Genomic DNA, 18,296 nt, shown 5'->3' on the forward strand with positions numbered 1-18,296 from the left:
GTATCATAATGAGCCTTGTTATGCATTTCCTGAAAAAAACGTTTATTGTAGGATGTCGTCTACGTTGCCAGGAATGCATTTAATTTTACATTTATTGTACAAGCGAATATTCTGCCTGTTTCACAAGTGGAACGTATTCCTTTTTGACAGTTGACTTAGGAAACCTCAGCAGTCTCAGTTGTTCTGATAGAATGAACCCAATGTTTGAAGCAAACACTTCACTCAGCTGCTCAAATGGGAGTGAAATGAGAGAGCAGCTCATACTACTACTAATAATGTTTAATTTATATAGCATATTTGATTACAATGAATCTCAATGTGCTTCACATCAAAGAAAAAGCTAAAAAGAGAAGTCAATGGATTTAATAACCAAGAAGGAAAGGGGACTTTAGTTTAGAGTACTGGAAGGTTTGTGGGTAGAGAAGGGCTTTAAGGTCTTAGTTGAAACTGCTTGCCTGAGATGATCAGGAGGCTATTCCACCAGTGAAGAGCAAAGACAGAGAAGGAACGGTCACTCATAGTACATAGTTGGGTTCTGGGGACCTGCAGCAAGATTAAAAGGAAACTGCAATGCAATTTTTAAATTCGGAGTTAGAAACAATCAGCAATGATTTCAAACCACAAAAGTAAAATGTAAACTGTAACATGTAAGTACATCACAAAATAGACAAAATGCCCCTTGTATGTGCAGAGCCATGTTCTATCATTCGTAACGAAGCAAAACTTCTGGTGACGTGAAGCAGCCATATTACATAGTAAACAAGCAGACATATGAATATATCTCTTTTAATCCAATAGAAATATTGGTCCTGACTTCCAGATAGTTTTGCCAACAGATACTACTGCATTTCTGCAGTGAAATATCTGCTGCACAACCTGTACTTATTCGCTCGAACGTCACATTAGTCATTACAATGACTAGGAACAGAAAGGGCCATATCACCTCGCAATTTGTGGAATCTCTCGCTCTCGCCCATGGTGGGACCAGGAGTTTGCAACAACATGGCGACTTATGGCACTTTCACAAAGTTCACGATTTCGTGCTCGATTCAAAATGTGTACATTTTTTCTATATTGTTGATGAATTTAGTTTGTCATTGAGATTTAAAAACTGGTCTGAGAATTTAGGATTGCAGTTCCCTTTTAAATTGACCTGATCTTAATGACTGGGGTGGGGCTGGACAGGGAGCCAGTGGAGCTGTGCTAGAACAGGAGTGATATGCTCTGAGCCCTGGTAGCGCCGTTCTGGAGAAGCTGTTAATTTGATTAACAAGCTCAAGGGCACAACCACAAAGGAGATTGTTACAATAGTCCCGGAGAGATTAAATGAAGGCATAAATTAACTTTTCAGTGTCTGCAAAATTGAGAGAAGACCTTAGCCAGGGGATCTTTTTCAAATGGAAATATGAGAACCTACAAATGTTCTTTATATGATCCAGAAAATTGAGAGAAGAATCGCACTTTACACCCAGTTTCACTTCACAGTTTGCCAAATGATTTGTGAGTCATCAAACAGGGAAACCTTTTATTACAATTTAGCTACACTAAAAACTACAACTATCATCGCAACAACAATCATAGAAAGCCCGTGTATAATTAGTTTTGTTATCTTTTTCGAAGCATCTGATAAAATAAGACGGAGCAATTTATTTGATAAAGTCATTAAAATGCTCAAGATGTTTTTAAAATTTATTGATATTTACACAAGAAACACATACAGTAAAAGAAAAAAGTTAAAAATCATAAACATTTTTTAAAAAAAGACCACAAACTGTACAAAAATCCTGCCTTTTAAAAACAAGAAGCTCAAAGCTGAAGACTTTTCAAGTCCTTACTCAGAGTAGATGGAGCACTGTGACAGGTTGTCTGCAAATGAATGCAAAATAGCAGGGCTAGGCTCTCACAAGGCCCCTGAGGTAAAATAATGCATTGGGAAATAGAGCTTGTCAGAGTGTCCCACCCATGTGATACCTAATGTATCTAGGCCGTCCACTCTCAGAGCTTCTGACCCACCAGACAGGTCATCATATGGTTTAAAAATATAGGCGGACATGAATAAGAAAGGTCAATCATAGACAGACGGCAACGACAAAAATATAAAAACAGAGTTAGCAGAGTTTTTGAAACAAACCTTCACAAGACACAGAATTCCAAGTACTTTTGAAAGGGTATCCCATTAAAATCCAGCCCTTTAGATCATATCATGTAATGATTCAAGATGATTTGGAGCTGCACGGGACAAGATTTAACACAAGTGAGTACATTTTTCTTTCTAAAACATACAATATGAAAAAATGCATACAGTTTCTCACAGGCAGATATTATATACCCTGGGGTTTATGACTCCTCTGAGGAAAACTAATTAAAATAGAATAAAATAAACGTCCAATCATCTTAAGCAAACGATGTTAACACAGTAAATGTAATAGCATTTAGCTTTAAATAACCAAGATTATTTTTAAGCAACACTACTGCTTCTATATTGTGCCCATAAGAACATGACCCGTTGTCATTTTGTCAAGTTCCCTAGTTCAGCTGCCTTTATGCCTGTTTTTTGTTTAAAGAAATAACATATGCTGGAAAAAAATCATTTTGAAAATCCCTTTTCAATGAACTCCAGGAATGAAACAGCTTTATTTCCTACCCCTGAAGCAGGATATTATTCTCTATAATATGGCCTGGCCTTTGTGTTTCATTTTAATTCATCTATATTAAGTAAGAATGGCGGGTGTGTCCAGGCTATGTTTTTGAATACATTTAATTTATTGAAACACACTGCTGTCCCCTACCGCAGTGCCAAATTCCCTGAGCTCCCACTTTAATATAAAAAGCTTTTCACTTAGATGTATTTGATCAGAAGAGTGACAAATAAGCATAACTCTTTGAAAGAATTATCTTAATAGATACAGCCTTCCTCCAGGAAAGGGGAAAAAAAAGCATTTTCACATTTTGCAGCCCTTTCATGTGGAGAACAGGGCTGTTCCAATACATTCCCCAGGAAGTTTAATATATACCGGTCTACCAGTGCTTAGTTACACGGACAAGCCAAAAACTAAAACAAAAGCCTCCATTGACCGGGGAGCCAGCTGGGGCAGAATACAGAAACACCAAGGCAGCTCCGTGCCCCACCAGCTGCTGTGGTTATTCCACTCTTCTCCTCATTAGGCCTGTTACAGATCTACTCTGCTTCCCAGAGCTGTTTCCTTCCGCCCTCTCACCCGCGTGGAAAGGGGCACATAGCGAAGCATGGTAGGAAAGCAGACCACTTCACTCTGAGGATCAGACAAACTGGGATGTCTTTAGAATTCGGAACAACAACAAAAAAACCAGACAATGCACAAACCCCACTGAGTCAGAAACAACAGTCCAAACGGATAAAGTGAAAAACAAGCTCAAATGAAAAAACAGCAATTGGGATGTCTGTCCTGGCTAGGAGGATGCATGATGCCAAGACAATCTGGTGTGGCCGGATTACATGATCAAGACATAACTTTCTGACAGTTTTTTAAAAAGGTATGTAATCGAAAACAAAAATGGCCTTCATAACTTGACATGTTGTTTTTTTTTTTTGTTATGCGCCAGATTTATTTCTTTGATAAAAAAAAGATATCATATACACCACATGTCCATCATTTTTAACTGGAAGGTTCCTGTTGACACAGGTTAAAGAAAAGTACTTATTTGCACATGTGGACACAGCCATGGTCTCCAAACAGAGTACTGTTTCACTATTCGGTATTTTGCCAACAAGAAGAGTCTACAGGCCAGACTCATTTAATAGGCTGCACAGGTTGAACTGATGCTAGTAGTCACCAAGTGTATGAATATCATGTATTACCACATTCGTCCTGCAGAGAAAGCACACTTTGAGATCGTGTGGCAAGCCCCGTGGTGAATGGAAGCTTCTCTAGCTAGCCACATGTGGTAACAGGGGATGTAGGGAAATGAAAACGGTAGCAACACTTCTCTGGTGAAGGAACACATTACCGACTTTTTATATAAAAAATTAAAAAATAAGAAAAACAGTTTAATATAATAAAAGACAGAGCTAAAAGAAACCTTTGTTTGTACAATGCATTAAATCCTCAGGTCTTTCTCCCTTAGTGGCCTTGCTGTATTATAATGTCGCACATGTCGTCCACCTTGAGCAGTTCCAGGTTCTGCAGGGAGATAACAGGGAGCAGAGCGATCAGAGAGACCCACAGGGAGGGCTATAGCGTCAATGCACATTCCAGTCACAGTTGCACTGACCACTGCCTCTCAAGGCCATCGTCATATCCTCCATGCGGAGATTGACCTGCAATGCTTGACCGTCAAGGACTATTCAGACAGAATATATTCAACCCCTGTGAGGGTAATTACTCTGGAGGCTTAAAGCCCAAGTTGCCCAAGAAATAAAATAAAATAAAGAGATGGCCTGGCTGACACAAGTTAAGCTGATCCGTAAAGCAGGGGTAGGCTAAAGTATAGCATGTGCACGTTCAAGCTTGAAAAACTTTGAGGCCTTCCTGAAGTAGAAAGATATAGTTTAAAAAATACAGCCATTCTTTGAACTAACGAGTTAGCTGGAAGAACCTAACATTTCTGAATACATTTTAAACTTCCAAATACATCTGCATTCATTCCACAAAACTCCAATTGTGGGACAGTTTGTAGAAAGTACAAGTAAAGAGTCCTGTTTTGTCCAGCCCACTGTGACAGTGACAGTGAATGGCTCCAGCAGTGTGGACAGTGTATGACTTCTATCAGCAGAGCTGGTTTACCAATGTGCAGACACACTCACCTTCTCATTGGCTAAGTGCAGCAGGGCGGCAAAGGCCAAGGGGACAGACAGGTTCTGGGCCATATTAGAGGGCAGCCTGGGACGAAACAGAAAGGGAGTCAAAGGAAAACAGAACCATGCTGTGCTCCAGGTTGGATTCAGTCTGCTTCCTAATCACATCTCCCCTTTAATGTTGGAACTGTATCATATACATCATTAGGAGGTAGTACTATACGTCTTCTACAGCTTTTCTGTGCACAAAGTACCATGACAAAATGCACCAGCCCTTTAAAGCTAGATAATTTTAAACTGACTTTAATTGCTGTTAAATAACTGTCAATTGCTTTCTTGGTCTCACCAGAGGGTGGGGGAGCTTTTCCATTTAAAGTGATAACTGTCAAATGTCAATAGCTGCTTATTTAGGTGCATCTTTTTAGTCTTTGTTAATAAAAGGTATTTGTTTGGAGGTAACTGAATTCTCCCACTTTCAGAAAAACATTTAATTTTCAAGTCATACACGGTTGTGACTTATTGCCTTTAAAATGGTTAAGGTCTTTTAAAATTGGATTAAAAGGTTAAAATAAGCAAAATAACACAAACCCCTACAGATTTAAAAGTCTGTTTACAGTTTGCCTGCATCAAAAATATAAGTTTTGAAAAGTAAGGAGTCTAAATATAACTGCCTTCCTCAGCAGATGTCTTGATCCACGTGACAAATAAAATTAAAAGCAAGTATAGTATAAACTATGAATGCATTATATTGGTAGCAGGGCTCCTCTGATGTGAGGCTCTAACAGTGATGTTGCCCTCTGAACCTGACAGGAGGTGCCAATGGGGTCACGTGGATGACTGGTATTGTTTGCCCACCTGTGTGCCGAGTCTTTTCAGAGGGTTCGAAGATTCCCAAGGGACAGCAGATCTAATCCCACACAGGGATGAACTGCTTGTGACACATGCATACGCACATTGGTTTACTCGACAAAGAAGCATAATACTAGCTTAGTACAAAACCTGGGGTGAAGGACTCAAGGGTTGTTTCATGCTACAGTAGCACAGAACTGGCAATAACACTGTGAAACTGGAGTCTGGTAGTGTCTTTCCTTACAGCAATGAGTAACGGTTACTGATTCCAGCATCCTGACCCTGCCAGTCTGGTTAAGTACTCTGTGTTTGCACCCTAATCAAGTTCTTGGAAAACTGCAGTGTCTTGGCCCACTCTGAAATGCAAATAATTACTAATCTGGCCCTTAACCAATCATGACCTGAGTATCTCACACTGCTCTGAAAAGGGAATGTGATCTGGCCTTCAAGAGTTACCTCTGCAGCAGACTCTTGGTGGTCTGACTGAAGGCTTTCATTCCATTCACCGCAGCCGACTCATCGCCCTCTCTTGCCTGTAGCAGAGACAGATATTAAAAAATGTAGTGGTTTCCTTCACCTAGCCAGCCTCGTCTGAAATGCTTCAAGGGAATACCATCTCGTACTCCTCTTTGGCATTGCATTTTTGTGCTGCAGTGTAAAACACAGGTCTCCAAACACCTCTGATGATTTAAGCAATGGAGAAAAAAAAAATCGAACCTCTGCTGATTTGTTTAACTGGTCAGTCAGCAGATTCCACATGGTGTGCTTCAGTTTCTTCATGTCCATCTTCTTGGCTGTTTTGGCGTAATTGATCTCAATCTTGTTCACCTGACAGACAGAGGTGGACAGATAGGCCGGCGGTCAAAACACACAAACCAAGCAGTGGCGCAATCGTGAATTTCAGTCCCCGGCGTTTAATTCAATGCCTTTCTGCCACCCTGAGCAGCTTTGACCTCTGACCTTGTGCGGCTCAGCCACCAGGTTGTCTTCTCCGTAGGTGGTGATGTCTGCTCCATTTGTCTCGGCCGGGAGGGAAATGGATCCCCCTCCAGGGTGACAGGTCATCTCAAATGTTCCATCCGGCCCCACGAAGCCAGCCGGCTCTTCATCGTCCTCCACCTGCACAGACAGACACATACTCCAGGTTAATGAGAACATGCAGTCAGACACCGCCCTGGCTGGGACAGCACTGATTTTAGGAAACTGAAGTTCACACTGAATGATCAGTTCAGTGCAGGGATCTACAAACAGGAGATGACAACTGGCTTCAGTACTTCCACACATCTGTGAATTTGCTAATTCACAAAAAAATCTTGAAATCTAATCTAAAATGGGAAAAGCAGAGCTGTTCATAGTCATCTTCAGCGGAAACTGTACAATGATGTTCTAACTTGCAGGGTTGTGTTTACTGTGTAAACAGACCTCAATGTCCGGGCAGAAGTTGGCAGTATCATTGGGGTTGTCATAGTTGTAATCCCCAATCTCTTCCAAATTATCACCAGAAATGCGCTTCTTCGTCAGTTTAGAAAGCTAAAGAAAAAAAAACAGGACATCTGACAATGTAGCACTAATTGCAATAAATCTACATTTGAAAAAAAAGCTTTTACTTCTCATAATGCAAAATCAAAATCTTGTTGTTTCACAGATAGATCTTTTTACTGATTTACAGAGAGCCCTGGCCTCGAAACAGGTACAATGGCACATTTCTGAACAAAAATCTCTGGATTAAATCATCACTTTTTCTTCCTGCATTTTATCACCAAGAAAAGTAAAATAAATATTACAACAGGCCAAGTCACACAATTGCAAAAACAACAGGTCAAACCCAGTTTTAGTTCAGCAAATATTTCTTACATTCCAGATTTCAGGAACACCAAGGCACGCTCACTGCTCCAAATATTAGGATACTCGGTCACATGAACAGACTTTCTCAGTAGCAGTAAAGGCACTGTCAGCCCTAGGAGCATGGCACGAACTTCCATTATCCCTGGCAAAAACAATTCTAGGATTTCAATCCCAGTGAAAATAACAGTGGAACCACAGGGGGTTCTGATCTCACATACCATACCTATTGTCACAGCCTCAGCTGGAGGTGATCCTGACTACAGATGTTTCACAGCTTTGTGATACACACACAATGACCTTTGGAGAGCTGTTCTTGCTGGGCCTCCAGAGTGGCTCAACCAGAAGGGCGTTGGCCTACATGCAGGCTGAGCTCTATGATCTCAGGTCTGAGCCGGTGTCACGTCACTAGCCGACTATGACTGGGTCTCCCCCAGGAGCACTGCACAACTGGCTGAGCTGCTGACGCGGGAGTGGGGCTTGTTTCTTCTACCAGAGCTCTCTCTTAGACCTCAGCGATGCAGCGGATATGTGGTGGTGTCAAAGTTCAAAGACGATTAGCTCGTCAGTGGGGTTTGGGATCAGCTGAGAGTCAAGACAAACACAACTAACTATTCCCTATTGGGGGGGTGGAACAAAAACAATTGGCGATTCTTCATTAAAAAACAAAGTGATCCTGCTCCTCGCAGAGGCCTCGTGCTGTAGGGTGGATTTTCCTAAGTTTGAACAGTGAGTGTGCCACGATTAGCAACAGGTGGCATTTGGTTCGAGATGCTCAGACACCACTCACTGTGTTTGAGGGCTTGTAGCTCAGTTTAGCCAAGCAATCTGGCTCATAGTGGAAGTCTGCAGGCAGGGTGGTCTTCTTATTGAGAGTGTCCAAGGCAGACTTTGTATTCGTTGTAGCTGCCTGGAACCACAGAAAGCAGATCTCATGAGACGGCAACACTGGATTTTTAGATCATCTATCTTTTCTTCCTGCCCTTGGTATTCATTCAATTTACTACATCTTAATGTAATTATTTTTGATCGGCTGACATATGCATCTTTAGAGAATATAAATCTTCTTTGATAAACTTTGGTTGTTTCTTTTAGCTGTGCTGAATCCATCAAAATTAAAGAAATGCTTCTTTATAAATTCTGGCATGGACCCTCAGGCAAGGTAAAATATCATTTTATCATCATATAAAATCATATCATCATCAATGGAAGTTGTTACCCTGGTTTTTCTGAAGTAGATTTCGAAGTTGACGTCTTCATTAAAGTTCAGTTCAAAGGCTTTCTTGGGCTTCCTCTTCTTGTTCTCTTTGTCAGGTTCATGGTCCTCTGAGCACAGACAGACAGATGTTTTAGCTTTAGAACCAGCAGGCATTACTGGTATGGCATCACTGACACCTAGGATACTGACAGCTGCATGCAAATTATCCAATATTTCTAACACATACCTGGGTAGAACCAAGTCTAGTCTGACCCAGACTATTCCCTGACACCATGAACTCTCTTCTTATTTCATTACTGCACAGCCTCAAGCAATGCTCTGTCATAATCCCAAAGAAATGATGAAGTGATGTACAAATCTACATTAAGCAAAACCTTAAGAAACAGACACACAAAGATCCTCACGCTTGTGTCGCGGTTTGAAGCGCCAGTGGCCTGGGCCTGCCCACATCGACATAGTCCTGGGGCTGAAGTAGGAGTATTCGCCAGGCTGGGAGGACAGCTGCAGGCACATGGTGCCAATATCCCCCTCTCCAATGGGAATGACGTCCCTGCACAGTCCCAAAATCAGAACATCGGCATAAGGGTCTCTACAGTTTACTAATGTGCTACTGTACTTGTAAGTGTCCTGTTGCTTGGCATAGAGTTCAAGCACTTTCATGCAATGCTTATGTCATGGGACACTATTACAGTAGTTCTGGAAAGACATAAATTAAACAATTGCTGTTGAACAATAATTTATATTTGTGTAATAGCAGTGATCCTTGGTAACACCACACAATGTACAGTGGGGATATCAGGGAACTTCTCTTAGGACACCCAGTGCTGGGAAGGGAACATATTTTCAAAAAGGGCAATGTGATGGAAGAAAGCTGGACCGAGCCAACTATCCTTACCGGCCTCGGCCTTTATCCATCATACAGCCACTGCGGTGCTCCCCCTGCCTGTCACCGTCCCCACACTCCTCCGGCCCATCCTCGTAAGCATCCGCGTCAAAATCGTCCCCGCCGTCTGCCGGCTCACACTCGGGCTCGGGCTCCGCGTTGATGTCGAACACGTGGTTGCTGCTCTTGTACTTCTCCAGCATCTGAGTAATGTTCTGCAGGGGCAAAGGGAAGGTAGAGCTAACTGGGACGACACGCACAAGACGCTACCGCTTTGATTACTGGCAACATGGTCACTGCTGATCCTTGTGGAAAAATAAATGAATCAGATTTGAACTTTTAAGCTTCAGCTTTTAACTTCAGAGTTTGGAAACTTCAACCTGAAAAAACAAAATGTTCAACCTTAATATTCAATGTTCTGTGGACGATTTATATACTGTATATAGATTACATGGAAAGAGTTCAGCCACACTTTTTTTTTTTACTGTAAATACTCCCCACGTTATAAAAGTAAAAAAAAAACCATTTTAAAATTTATTTTGGTAACTCTTTCCAACTTTCCAACCACCGTGTTGTGTTATGAATTTGTCCCAGTATAAATGGACCTGCAAATACCATCTACAGTTAGTTTTCCCTGAAACACTTTTGCTATATAAATGAAATAAATTATGTGCTATATCTTCATAGACGGAGCATCTATAGCATTGTAGGCAAGAGAAACCCAGCATGCACAACAGGTGGATGCATACAAAAACCCTGCTTGAGTGCTTTGACGTATGCTGGAAACATTCATCTGCCTTATTAAATAATAACATGCACCTGCCTATGAAATAATCCATTAAATTACTTAAAGTACATGGCAAAAAAATGTACTAAATGTAGCTTGATGTTGTGTACATTCATTTTTAATAAACTATGCATTAATCAATAATTAGATGAGCCGTGATGCCATGTCTAACAAAAGTATATTTATTGTGCATTATATTTTTGAAGATTAGTATAAATAGAAACCATATAAGTGTTTTTGTATTTAATAGCTCATACAGAGCTGAAATCTTTGCCTTTCTTCCATTTCATAAGCCCTAAGGAGCAGTGCATGTAAAAAAATAAACTAAAACACAGATCTTTTTGGAAACCAAAACTTAAAGTCTGACCAGTTATTGGTGGGGATGGATATGGCCACATACAGGACATGGTGACCTGTAACTATATATATCAATGTATATTTAATTAACATTTAAGCAGGGCCACGCTGCCACTCATGACCCAATGTACAAGGTATTCATTTCAAGTCTGTAACATGCTGTATAAGTAAGGAAATTAAAACAATTAAAAATACGTTTAAGGGGGAAGGGGGTCACCTTATGTATTGACTAAACAGATATCTAAAAGTCTAAATGACCGTAGTGCACAAGGGTCAGACATATTTAGCAGAATACACAACATTTTCTGATCAAACCTACCAACTTATATCATATACAGTAGGACAAATCTAAAATGCATTCATTTGGGCACTTACTATCCAGAATAGGCAGTTCATGCCACTGTTTTGTTTACGGTTAATTTATTCTGATTACTTCTGATGTCCCTCCCACAGAAAAAAAACTTTAAAAAGACAGGTATAAAATAACATGTACTCTACATGTTTGTGAAGGAATTTGACTTACACCCTTCACTAGGACTAACCTGTGCTCTGATCCATTGGCTCCAGAAGGTGGCAGCAAAAGTACACATTCATTCTTCAATTGAATGACTTCGCTGTCTGCCTTTTCCAAAGCATGGAAAGGGAGACTACTAATGTTGGAATTGAGTGTGGGGCGTTAAGAAGAGCACTTGCTCCATAAGAAGCCTTAATTTATGTATTCTGAATTTATGTACAGAATTAATAGGGCATCATTAATTTTACACCATAAATAATAAAGGCAGCCAGTAGTAGCTCAACAATAACAGCACCAGTGATTGATTAGAAAATGTTCCTCCTATTATGCCATCTTCAAACTCAAGGTTGTGAAATGAGCTGAAAACTGCAACAGAGTCAGCAGAGAAGATGCTTCATGACTGGAGGAACACTCAGTCAGTAATTATATTATATTAGACCTACCTTAGCTCTATAGTCTATTATTATAGTCAGTGGGTGGGGGCAGTTGGGAGACTTACGTTCAAGTTTGACTACAGCAGTTCCTTGAAAGTAATAGACTGGATACCCTCCACATGCCTAAACTGGTGTGCAGCTTGTCAGCGATCTCCTGCAGATCCAGACGTTTCTCTCTCTCTATGAAAGGAACATCTAAAACGTTCTAATGAAGGTACCTGGTCGTGAGCCTTGTCGCTCCAATTGGTGAAGGAGAAATCCTCCAGAGACGGGCAGATGGAGCTTTTCTCCTGGGCTTGCTGCAGCGCGGCTGCAAAACCAGACAGCGAGATAAATCGGACAATCAAGAGCAACAGACTGGAACAGCGACTTGCAGATGATGTAACCTAAAGCGCCAACAGACGCCAACTCTCTTCCAGAGACGGACTGAGACAGGGAAATCCGTGTCTGAGCGAAAGCCATGGGTGTCTTTAAGCACATCTGCTATGAGCTAGCAGAGAGCTAAGGGGCTGGGAGACAGGCAGGGAAGAGGTTTTATGGGATGGGAAGGTCAGTACCTGTGAAGGGGGAGGCTGGCACCTGGGCTGGGGGAGGTGGCTGGCAGGGGGTCCCGGAGGAGAGTACAACAACGTCAGAGGGAAAGCGCAGCTCGCTGGAGCAGTCCTCGCTGAACAGGACTGACAGGAACACCCCGGCTGTGCTGGTCTCATCAAACGAAGACGCCATCTTCTGAAACATGGGATCTACCTGCGCCCCCACATAACAAAAGCACGCCATCATACCCCTCTCACCGAAGTATTGCAAACCACAATAGAATCAACAGCAACCGCCAGACCTGTCAATCTACCAGTTACTATGACAAATAGATCAAGTGATTCCATCAGTGCGCACTTAAACCACTGGCTATATAAGACCCGCCCATGTGATACTCCGATGCTCAGTCTTAGTGATTTATCCTAGTCTTGGCATCCTCTGTAAGTTTACCTTGCTCCCAACCGTGCCTTATTCAACTTCACCTTTTGGGTTTCCCTCTGGATTGTTTAATCTGGTTTTGGACCGCACTGCTCTCTCTACAACTACATTTACAGATTCCCTTTGGTACTTTATTTCAAGTCTCCTTGGCTTTGACTCTTCTCTGTTTATACTGCTTGTTCAGTCGCCTAAGCATATTCGTACTTACCTGCACTTAGATCTACCCTTCAGCCTCAGACAGCTGCGCTTTAATGAGTAAGTGCAGCCTATTACGAATGCATGGCAACTGAAGGCAAGCAAAACTGGAGAAGATACCAGCCTGCAATACTGCACAGATTCCTTTACCAAGCCAGATACCAAGAACTAAACAGCAGAGCAGAAATCTGCTCCGGCATAGCAAATACTCAGGCAGCAGCAAGCTGAATCTCTGGATAAGACTTCCTCACATCTGTTTTGTAATGCTGCACCTCATCTTTGTTACCCATTGCAATCTGCTTCTTTCTGTGGGGTTCCTAGCAGAAAGTATTGACCACAACTTTATTCTGATAGAATAGAATGTTAAAAGGCACATGAAGAAAAACAAACTCATGAAACCTGTGCAGTGACCTGGTGTGAGGTGAATGTCCTCATCGATGATGACAGTGCAACCCAGCAGCTTCCTGCCCCTATATGCTGGAGCCACAACAGTCTCAAGAGGCCTTTGTGCCCATGCAGAGGCCTCCAGTATGTGTGCTTATGTTCCCTGTGCTCCAATCGGAAAAAACTACCAAATTTCAATCGCCCTGCACACGCCAGTACCTCGTGAAACGTACTTGAAAAAAAGCCAAGTGGGGAAGGAAAAAAAAACAGTTCTTCAGGATGACTTCTTTCCACATTTTCTTTAAAAAAAACCCTCATTTTGCATTGTCCCTACCTCACACTTCCTCTCGGACTCGGCGCTGTTGATGTTGTTGAGATTCTGCTCCACAGTCTTCTTGTTGGGATTCTTCTTCTTCACCACCTTTTTGGGTACTTCTGGGTCTGTGCTGTTCTCCTCCCCGTCCTCTGGCTCTTTTTCTGAACAGATTGAAAAAGCACACATTTTTCTGGGATAAAACCAGCGTGGTTTGAACAATCTCGCGCACCAGTGTCTGCTTAATCCAGGCTGTTCTGGAACAGCTCACTCTGCTGGTTCACCGACTGGAAGCTTGACTTCTCAATACCTTGCACCTAAGTAGGTAGAAATGTATTTGTACTTTTCCACACATTCGTGATGCTTGAAATTACACAAACATGCCATTAATTTACCTAGAAAATTAAAATACTGTTAAATGCTTGAAACAGATTGATGCACTTTACAGATTTAAAGAATTTAGGTAATTTTTTTCACAAAACTTCTGTTTACAAGGGACCACACTGTGCCACGTGTACTGCTATGATGTGTGTTTGGTAACGTACAAGTGGTGCCTGTGGCGTGAACAGAGAAATCTTCACTCTCCCTTGGCTCAGCTCTTGTAGAAATATAAGCAAGGTTACAACCTAGAGGCCATTCAACCCATCTGTTTTGTAATAAGCAGTTCATTGATCCATGGATCTCATCCAGCCATTTCTTGAAAGAATCCAGGATATCGGCTTCAACAACATGGCTGTTTATCTTGCTCCACACTCCCACAACCCTTTGGGTAAAGTCATACCCCCTCCCCCTCTCAGTTTTAAATGCACTTCCAATTAGTTTCACTTGTGTCCTCACCATCTGCCTGCTTCATGTCGGAGCCCAGTCCTCCCAGGACTCTGTAAGTGTCGGCGTGGACAGCATCCACCCTCACTGAGTAGATCTTTGTGCTGGCATCCAGGGTGCCCGCTGCCACCTGGGCAAAAAGGAAAACACAGGTCAATCATGAAAAATCAGGCAGCTGTTCATTCATGGTCTCCTCTTTGATGGAAGGGACATCTTATGAGAAAGGAAAAAAATTCATGGGATTTTAAAGGAAAAGTACCGCACTCACCTTAAAGTTTGTGAGCTCAGTCTCCTTCTGCCTGAGAATTTCTGACATGTAGTCGATCAGGTGAAGGCCGAAGGCATTCTTTGTGGTGATTTTCTATGAACAGAGAACACACGCTGAGGTGTTGAATCCATGCATCTATAGAACTATAGAATTATAGGTCCAAATGAGCTGACTTAAGGGCACCTACATTCCTAAAAAAAACATTTTCAAACTTCCAACAAGGAGTACTGAATCAGAGTTCAATAATCATGATAGTGCTGAATTAGTTCAGTAATGATTAATCAGATACTCTGGGGTTATTCTGTCAAATTTAGGTGCAGTTATTGTCACACTATCCATAGACAGTACTGTTTTGGGTAGAACAAAAAATATATTTAGGGAGATTTCCTTTAAGTGAACATAGTGGCCCTCACTGCCATAAGAACCTGTGAAAACAAGCACATCATCAGTGACTCTCTACTCACATTCTCTGTAGAAAGCTTGATGCAGGTGGAATAGTGCTCAGAGATCTCGGAATTGGACAGCTTGGGCACTGCAGCTGGAGTACCTGTACCACTGAACACATTCCGAGAAACAGAACAGAATTTTACCACAACATAAGCCCCTAACATGGACATGCTGGAGAAACCAAAGAAGAAAATCTCTGTTGCAAATTCATTATTCTTTAAAAACCTTGTACACATCTGAAAGGCTCAGAAACATATCAGAAAGACAAAGGGTCTGGACACCAATCTGTCTCTCCAGGAGATCTCTTTGATCTTTTGATTAGGCTGCTGAGTGAGGCTATATACACTGGATCCCTGCATGCAATGTTCAAAGAGCAGCGCTACACCTTTTTCTGCTTTTCTGAAAGACCATCTGTATGTGAAGGTTCACTGATGTAAGAGAGAACTTTCCCTTTGTTTTTCTGGGAATCCCCCAGAACTCCACACTGAGAACAATTCTAACTGCTAATCCTACAATGATGGACAGTATAACTGACGTGCGATACCACTGCTTCAAGAAGCTCAGGCGTTCCATCCCTTTTCTAACCACTTCATGCAAAACAGAGTCATGGGGGTGCCGAAGCTGGAGCCTATCCCAGCAAGCAAGGGGCACAAGACAGAAAACACCCTGGACAGGATGCCAATCCATCACAGGGCACACACAGACACAAACACACGCACCAGGGCCAGTTTTCCCAGAAGCCAATTAACCTACCAACACGTCTTTGGGCTGTGTGAGGAAAGTGGAGCACCAGGAGGACATTCAGGCAAACATGGAGAGAACATACACACTTCACACAGATAGCTTCCTGGGAACTGTGAGGCAGAAATGTTAACCACTGCGCCACCGTGCCACTCGCTTAAATAAATAAAAAAGGATCTTGGAGGTATTTAAGCAGGAGAGCCCTACAGGAAATCTACTGTAATGTGTCACATTGCCACCCACAGTCACACAGGGAAACACATGCTCATGAAACTCTGTGGTCTGGCTGTAAGCCCCCGGCTGACCTGCGCGCAGGGGAATCCAGCAGCGAGCCGTCCAGGCCGCTCATGTGCAGGTCGATGACCCTGGAGCGCCGCCTCTGCCTCTTCTCCAGGTCGTCATCGTTGCTGGGGCAGCTGTTGAGCAGCGGCTGGTGGGCGACCTGCACCACCTTGGCACGGGTGGAGGGCGAGACGAACTGCTTCCCGGGCAGCATCTCTGTGAGGACGTGGGAGCGCATGCCCAGGCGGGGGGTGGAGGAGGCACTCATCGCGGCACACGCTGCCTCGGAGAGAGAGATGGCACAGAACAGCACTCTTAGACAACCCCAAAGCTGGCAATAAGAATGAGGTACGCATGCAACTTCATATTTAACAATCCCCATCTCTGAATTGGCTTCATCACTCTGTTCTCCTCCCCACTCATAGCTGATGTGAGGGGATCGTTCTGGCGCACTATGGCTGCCGTCGCATCATCCAGGTGGGGCTGCACATTGGTGGTAATGGAGGGGAGTACCCATTACCCGTAAAGAGCTTTGAGTAGAGTAATAATAATAATAATAATAATAATAATAATAATAATAATAATAAGTAGTAGTAGTAGTAGTAGTAGTAGTAGTAGTACAGACCATCCCTCAGACAGCGCTTAACATACAGATACAGCCCATATTACAATGAACCAATCTAGCATAAGTAGAACTCTACTAGAATATTTCCTCATCCTTGGAAAATCTATGTGCTTTTTGCATGATATACAAGGTCTAGCTACAAAGTCAGTGTTTCCTCCATTTTATGGTTGGCTCTTCGCCACAGTACAGTTAGCACTTTTATACTTTTACGACAACATGTCCTTGTCTGTCTGCTCAACTGAGCAATAATTACAATTAGTCAAGCTCTGTTACACAAACAGCTAGGACAGTACAAATACTCAGAATGCATTATGAAGCACAAGCTTTAATTTTCGACCGACTTCCTGTTGAAATCATAGGTAGCATTGTACGATTAAGAGTGGAGTAGTGATTAAGTACTGTATAAAGTACTTTAACCAGATTATTTCAGCAAGTCCAGCTTTAAAAACAGGTAATTGTAACTTCTGTGAGTCATTTTCTATAAAAGTCAACCTAATAAAGAATTACACAATTATTCAACACCAGTAAGAACACTGTTATGGACAGTTAAAATACAACTGAGGTTAGGACACACCGGCCTGACTGTTACATTAGAGAGTCGCCCAGGGACAGAGGAGGCGAAACATCCGGGGTGTGATGTTTGTTTTGGTCTGTGGTGGTTGCTACTGCTGTATTAACAATTCTACTGAATAATCGAGATACATTATAAATATAATTTTAACGTAACGAGCGCACATAACCGTGCGTACATTACTTGCAGTTTTATAAGCGATCGCGTCATATTTACTGGTTTTGCCGAGATGTAAATAACTCGAAACATCACCGAAATTTCTCCTCTGAAACCAACTTTTACGAGCACATAACTTCCAAATTGTTGACAAAAAATATTGTTATCCCAGATACATATTTATTGGAGCTATATTTAAATTATATAGCTCTGATTTTAAATTCCAATTACTGCTTATTATTAACACAATTCAGATCACGCACTGGGATCAGAAAAAAAACTTTAAAAAGCCTTACCGTGATCTAGATCCTGTTTAACCGAAGGTTATATAAGCTAACACTAAAAATAACAAGATTTCAAAACCAAAAAACACCACCAATAAACTGTTTGTGAATATGATGGATAATATGTTATACGATGTTACTTAAGGTTGCTCAGTCCTCACTTTTTGAAAATTTGCGCCGACACAATTACGCATGCGCACGCACACCGGCGCGATCGTAAAACGTCATCACGTATAGTCCAAAACACGGTTCTCATTTGAGTTTCCTGCTCTGTAGGCAAGTGGGTGGGCTGTAGGTTTTGTGTTATTGGTATATGCAGGAAATATTGTACAAAGGAGGTCCTGGCGCTATTTATAGTGCACATTTTCCCTTCCCTAGATATTTTATGAGAAATAACGCGATAAAATGGTGTGCGGATGTTTACCTAATCCTTTATTTAACCAGATAAATCGCTTACGACCTGGATGGGAACACCGGTGTAATATTATCTATATCTGTATAATATTATACAGGTATAATATTAACTATTATATGGTATAATAGTTCTAGATGTATTAGTAACGACACCAGTTAG

The 18,296-nt window shown here is 41.9% G+C and overlaps 1 protein-coding gene across 2 annotated transcripts; it reads right to left on the reverse strand.

The window, feature by feature from the left end:
- Nucleotides 1-1,651: 1,651 nt before the first annotated feature.
- Nucleotides 1,652-17,868, reverse strand: ncaph (non-SMC condensin I complex, subunit H). 2 transcript variants are annotated; one of them, XM_088909348.1, is made up of 18 exons: nt 17,735-17,868; nt 16,110-16,365; nt 15,081-15,171; nt 14,617-14,709; nt 14,361-14,478; nt 13,545-13,687; nt 12,217-12,406; nt 11,878-11,969; nt 9,580-9,782; nt 9,089-9,234; nt 8,685-8,791; nt 8,256-8,375; nt 7,046-7,153; nt 6,584-6,742; nt 6,341-6,451; nt 6,080-6,156; nt 4,784-4,859; nt 1,652-4,160 (listed from the first exon to the last, which is right to left on the reverse strand). In XM_088909348.1, the coding sequence occupies exons 2-18, from the start codon at nt 16,352-16,354 to the stop codon at nt 4,101-4,103; spliced, it is 2,139 nt and encodes a 712-aa protein (XP_088765474.1). In that variant the 5' UTR covers nt 16,355-16,365; nt 17,735-17,868; the 3' UTR covers nt 1,652-4,100. The 2 variants fall into 2 exon arrangements, with proteins under 2 accessions (XP_088765474.1, XP_088765480.1); XM_088909354.1 differs by having other exon boundaries at nt 16,110-16,369.
- Between the last annotated feature and the right edge of the window lie 428 nt (nt 17,869-18,296).

The sequence above is a fragment of the Atractosteus spatula genome, chromosome 2, assembly GCF_055471065.1.
Source record: "Atractosteus spatula isolate fAtrSpa1 chromosome 2, fAtrSpa1.hap1, whole genome shotgun sequence".
NCBI lineage: Eukaryota > Metazoa > Chordata > Actinopteri > Semionotiformes > Lepisosteidae > Atractosteus > Atractosteus spatula.

Coding starts and splice junctions, on each gene's coding strand:
- ncaph (XM_088909348.1), bottom strand. CDS start 16,354: ATGAGTGCCTCCTCCACCCCCCGCCTGGGCATGCGCTCCCACGTCCTC. Junction 11,970..12,216: donor GCCAGCCTCCCCCTTCACAG/GTACTGACCTTC, acceptor CTGGTTTTGCAG/CCGCGCTGCAGCAAGCCCAG. Junction 4,860..6,079: donor ACCAAGAGTCTGCTGCAGAG/GTAACTCTTGAA, acceptor GTTTCGTCCCAG/GCTGCCCTCTAATATGGCCC.